Source organism: Cynocephalus volans, chromosome 8 (assembly GCF_027409185.1).
Source record: "Cynocephalus volans isolate mCynVol1 chromosome 8, mCynVol1.pri, whole genome shotgun sequence".
Lineage (NCBI taxonomy): Eukaryota > Metazoa > Chordata > Mammalia > Dermoptera > Cynocephalidae > Cynocephalus > Cynocephalus volans.
This window is the reverse complement of record NC_084467.1, coordinates 38,895,651-38,901,650: the sequence shown is the minus strand read 5'-3', so window position 1 is coordinate 38,901,650 and position 6,000 is coordinate 38,895,651. Positions and strand designations below refer to the sequence as shown.

Here is a 6,000-nt window from a genome sequence, read left to right as displayed (position 1 = left end):
CTTGGATTCCACCTAGCATTAGAGATATAAGGAAAAGAAAAGAAATGAGAAAACAGATTTCTCAGAGATTTTTAAAGGAAGAATGCACATACAAGAAAACTCAAAAAAAAAAGAGAAAATTCCTTTGGACTCTATAGCCTTTTAAAAATTCTGTACCTTTCAGTGCTTCAACATGGTGCAAAAAAAAAATTACTGAATGAAAGTAGCCAGGAAGGGAATCAAACATTTGTAAGATATATTTATTATTTTTCTGACCAAAGTGCAATGATTTTTAAATCTTCTTAAACAAATAACTATGAAAAAAGTATTCAAAAAAATAAAATACAAATGTGATATTTAACCATTAGATTGCTTCTTCTAATTTATCCTAGCCCCATATTTAGTCTAGAAAACAAAACAAAAAAACTTTGAAGTGTTACTAAAATGCTCATTAAATGATTTTGGCATAAATCTAGCACATGCCTTTCAAGGATTCACAGCTAGGAATTTTGTTAAGATCTGTTTAATCATGAATAACACTATATAATAGAGCATAAGGAACACAAGTCATTAGATGTGATCCCCTACCCTCAAATTATGCCAGAAAAAAGCTGACAATTCTGCCAGGCTCTGAACCCCCGTGCCCCCAATGCAAACCTTGGAAGCAAAGACTATGCCCTGTTATACAACTTTGTACAAGTTGTAGTAAAACAAAGCCTAAATTTCCTTACCTTCCTATAGGAAATGGTCAGTTATTTTATATTTTATAAATACTAAAACAATGCTAGAAATCCATTTATGAGTTTGTTTACCAAACACATTGTGCAAGAACTGACTACACAAAAAGTTCCTTTGTAATTTGGTCCACAAATTCACTTAAGTTTGGAAATTTAAAACCTGCAAGAAAAAGAGAAAGTGGGGATCCCTAATCCTAACATGTTGTAATTACTAAAGGGATATACACGCATACTAAAAAGTTTTGCTCACAGAAGGCACAAACTATAAAAGAGATATTATTTTTGAATAAAAACAAAGAACTAGCTGACACCCTTCTTTGTTTTGTGAGCACCATAACTAAGATGAAGTTAAACCTGAATTCACTGTCTACTACTGTGAAATTCAATTTGTCTTACTATATACTTTCCAGCCATTAATTGAGATGTAATTATGAAACATTAAAACTGCAGTAAAAAGGGGTTGTGATAGCAGCTAACAAAGCAATATTCAAGCATGATTTCAAAGATGTGTTCAGGTTGAGAGTTAGCCTTCTTTGTCAAAAATTTTCACAACTTCATCAAAAACCTGTAAAGGAAAAAAAGATAATAATAACTTTAAAAGCATATATTGCTAAAATACCACATAGCTAAGTCCCTTTTAAAAAGAGTCAATTTTATATTAACTTTCAAAATGGGTCATTTAAAAAATCACATTATAGTTCCTTGCATTCATCCAATTTACTTTAGACAGGACAAAATATACTTCTTGATAGTCTACCAATAATTTGATAAAATGTAAATTGAAGTGGTTTATCTTCTTAGTTCTGATTCTAAAGCATGACGTTTTCTCACCTCACCTCTATTGGAAGTGGTAATGGATTAAAAAAAGATTCCCTCAATCTTCTCCTTCTGGATCTTTCTTTTTTATCTTATCAATATAAGAGAAAGAGGATTCAGGGAATCAGAAAAAGGGAGATTAGGTCAAGTAAGAGACTAGAAATATTGTCCGGGCACTGCAGGCTTGCAAACCACAATTTAGAGATCACTGATACGTGAGGAAAGATAGAAGTGGTAAGTCGTGGAGACCCTGCGTCTTTGGAACTATTTGTTCTGTGATAGAAAAGAAAGTAGCCTGAGGCTTTTGAGCTGAATGACTTGCTATTCACATTAAAGACTTTAAAAAATGAACATTATCCTAATCACAGTTTGCAAAATACCAATTTTCCAGTGCTTGGGAAAAGAAATTTGAAATTAATAAATCACCACTTCTCATGAAGAACAAGTCTGAAGTTGTAAAACCCATTTTAGACTCTATTAAAAAAGGACAAAACCCTAATTTTTCATTTAGTCTCCAATGTCTTGAAAAGCAAACTAATCTGTCATAGTATTTCCTTTTCTCCCCCAAAAGACATAATCACATTTCTACTTGACTTTTTTTTTTTAAGGGTAGGCTACGAACACTCACTTCATCAACAGATTTAGAAGCATCTATTTTCTTGACTTTCCCCATTTCTTCATATAAGTCAATAATTGGCTTTGTTGACTGAAGATAGGTCTGAATTCTGCAAAAGAAGCAAATGTTGCCAGGTTCTAGGTATCCATCCTTTCTCAGAGGACACCAGATCTGACCTAACTGACTCACTTATCATCTCCTTAAACAAGCATTTTACACATTTAATCATGACATTTTCTTTTTCTGGTCCAAAACGGGGCAGGTATATAATCTGATATTCAAGTTCCACACTGAGATTGAGGTGGTTATATATAAAACACCAAGTACCTCTTTTCCAAGCTTTCTCTGTTGTCATCACTCCTACCACTACTCTTTCCCCTCTCAAGACACCGTTCAATACAGATCTAAAAATAGATATAAAAAAAATAGTTATTTAAAAAATAGAAAGATATGAATTTGCCATTCTTTTAAGCTGGAAAGAAGATGAAGTTTGAAGAGATTAAAAAAAAAAAAAAAAAAAAAACCCCTGCATTAAACCCAATGTGTCTAATTCATTAGTCAACATGCAAAGTCCTTTTAAATTTAAACATGTGGTTCAATTTATACAAACTAGGTTAAGTAAGTACAGAGCATAATAAGAATTCATTCATGACTCAGTTTTTCCTGTGTACTTTTTTTTCAAACCGCAATAAAAAGAAGATCTGTATGTATATGGTTCCATCTCAGATATATTATTAACTTATTAGGTATGAATTACATGCCTCAAATTTTGGTCCATTTTTGCTTACTTTTCAATAGTTCCATAAATATCCAAATATTTAAGAGTCAACATATCTGCATTTGAATAAAGCATCCCTTGTTAATCGTGAATAAACATTCCTGAGTTACAAAGCTGTGGTAACATTCTAAAGTTAACTTTGAAGAATAAGTGAAAACATATTTTTGGGAGTTGGAAGAAGAGAGTTACATTTTAAATCAACTCAAAGGCTGCAACAAATCTCTCCACCAGAGACACATTTGCAATTCAACCTAAGAATAGCCAATTTCCTCACTGTACTACTTCAGATTCTTATTCTTTCAGGCTGTTGGCATTAATATAATGACACTTATGTTATAGCAGCTGTCAAACAGAGTCAAACCTTTTAATTAAATAATTCCGAGAAATACATTTACTATTCAAACGTATGTCTGGGTATGTTATTAGAAGTGCCAGAAAGAAAAAGAACCCTTTCCTGCTTTATTCAAGATCATTTCACTCTTAGAAGACAAATCAGGCTATCCTATGTTTCTTTAAAATACAAAGTTTTCTCAACTTTCCAGAAATGTGTGTTTCTTTTCCAGTAAGTAACACTTGAAGGCAGGATAAACAGTAGTTCAGCTTTATTACCTAACATTATTGTGTAGTGCAATTCTTATTTTTTAAAAAACAAAACTGATTCTGATTCTTATTATTTTGAAGATAGAGCAAATTTTAGGTCCATGAGGCTGATGCCAAATAGCTTTTAATACCCTAATAGCATGACAGTGTTGTTCTCTTCATCCAATCTACCGATTCAAAAAAACACAGCTGCCAATATAAAAATGTAAACATAATAAAAATGTAAGACATTTTAAAAAATGTAAATACAAGTAAAAATCACTTTGTTTTTCTCTAATAGTTGACAATCAGTGCTTAAAGCCCACATGGGCAGATGAAGATTTCATTACCTCATTATTACAGTCAAAAAACAGAACGAAAGATACATCTGCCTTTCCATCCATGGTCTTGTTCCAACCTTGAAGGTTGTCTTGATTTCTTGGAAACCCGTCAATTAAGAATTTATTCTTCTGAGCATTGGCGGCCATTGTCTGATCCATTTCCTAAAAGAAAAAGAAGATTTAGGTTCAACACTACATTAATAAAATGAAATTTCTTAGGCAGAATAGTGGATACATGGGTGTTTGTTTATTACTATTCTTTAAACCATAAGTAAAGAATGGAAGATACATAGAAGAAAAAGACTAGAAGGAAATGAGCCAATGTATTAACATGGTTGCCTCAAGCCAGTGGGATGACAGGTATGTGCCCTACCCCACCTCCTCATTTTATACAATTTTTTTTTCTGTGGTTTCCAAATTTTCTATAGTAAGCACATATTACTTTCACATATACATTCACAAAGTTTTAAATAAGCAATAAGAGGAAAATAACCAGTAACCAATATCTTTGCTCCAAACTGGAGTCCTTGTCTTCTCTTCCCAAGTCATTTTGCTGTGGTAGAAAGTATGCTACTTCTACAGGTGCTCAACTCTACTGTAATTCAAGTCCAACAGCAAAAAGCTTTGGACAAACATAAAAATATTAGCATTAATTATTAATATGGGATTCAATACTTTTTTAAAATCTGAAGCTAATTAAACCTAAATGCCACTGGCCACGCCAAAACATAGGTGGCAAAAGAAACAATACATTCGGAAAGATGGCAAGAGCAACACATTTCACCATCCTCTTCCAAAGCCTGAATTTAGGTAGAATGTGGGAATATGTGAATGGGAGATGCAGATCTCTAATCTCCAAATCCTTGCCCCTTTCAATCACCATAGAATAAGCACAGATGCATGACTTCAACAAACCTTAGGAAGAGCCTCTAATCCAAAGCAAACATATTGTTATAGTCAAAAAACAGAACAAAAAATATATCTGCTATCCTATCCATGGTTTTGTTCAAACTCTCCTGGTTCTTCAAGAAGAACAATGGCTGTCAGGCCCCCTGATTCTTTTACGTGAAGTTTGGCTTTATTCTAGCATCTAGCTTCTTTTCTAATATTTACAAAACTTCTGCAGAAAGATTTTGGGCCTCTGCTATAGCATTCCTACCCCAATTATGGTAGTGAAAGATATCTGATAAAAGCACATCAATATTATAATCATTCAACATATATTTTTTAGGTCCTACTATCAGGAAACATGAAGAACAAGGTCATGACTCTTGTCCCTGTGGAGCTCACAGTCCAATGAGTGACAAATATGTATACATAGATGTGCTAAAAAGTTCTATGATGAAGTATGCAAAGAATGCCATGATAAAACAAGTAAGCACAAACTTCCAGGGAAACTGCCAGAAAGCTTTACCAAAGAGATGGCAGTGGAGCTGAATCCTGAATAATGATATGGCAGGCAGACAAGGATCAATGCCCTCCAGACAGTGAACTCTGGATGTATAAAGGCACATAAATGAGAAAGGATAACAGCTGTAATGAATCTGAAGTAAACTGGTACAACTGAATCTCAGGATATGTGTAGAAAGTGGTAGAAAATAAGACTGGAAAGTAAGCAGAGGCAAGATTAATGAAGAACTATTTATGGCACACTAAAGATTTGAGTTATTCTGGAGGCAAAACAGGACCACTCGAGAATTTTAAGCAGTAGAGTAATATGCTCATATTGCCTTTTAGAAAAAAATTACACTGACTGCCCCAAGAATGAATTACAGGGAGACAAGGACGGATTAAAGGCAAGGAGACTAAGTAGGAGGTTCTAGTAATGCTCCAGGAAAGGAAAAAAAGAGGATCTGAACTAAGGTGATAATTAGTCTCTATAAAGAGACTAACAAAAGAGGATTAAAAGAAAGATAATTGGAAAGATCTGACTGATGAATGAATTTGGGAAAGTGAAGAAGAGGTAAAGAATATAGGATGGCAGCCAGATTTCTGCCTTGAGCAGCTGGGTAGATGGTAGCACCATAAACCAAGACAGGAAATAAAGGAAGATCACATTTTAAATGATGCATTCAGCCTCTGACATGTTGATTTTGAGACACCTGTGAGACATTCAGATAGATGCCTAGTAATTCGTTAGAAATATAGGTCTGG

The 6,000-nt window shown here is 33.6% G+C and overlaps 1 protein-coding gene across 1 annotated transcript in view; it reads right to left on the bottom strand.

Annotated features, from left to right (window-relative positions):
• Nucleotides 1-334: 334 nt before the first annotated feature.
• CMPK1 (cytidine/uridine monophosphate kinase 1) overlaps nucleotides 335-6,000 on the bottom strand; it is a 30,381-nt gene continuing 24,715 nt past the window's right edge. The window contains exons 3-6 of the mRNA XM_063106278.1: nucleotides 3,856-4,008; nucleotides 2,476-2,552; nucleotides 2,161-2,257; nucleotides 335-1,281 (exon numbers count right to left, since the gene is read on the bottom strand). Of these exons, the coding sequence (XP_062962348.1) occupies nucleotides 1,240-1,281; nucleotides 2,161-2,257; nucleotides 2,476-2,552; nucleotides 3,856-4,008 (369 nt within the window). The 3' untranslated portion in view covers nucleotides 335-1,239. The remainder of the gene's footprint in view (nucleotides 1,282-2,160; nucleotides 2,258-2,475; nucleotides 2,553-3,855; nucleotides 4,009-6,000) is intronic.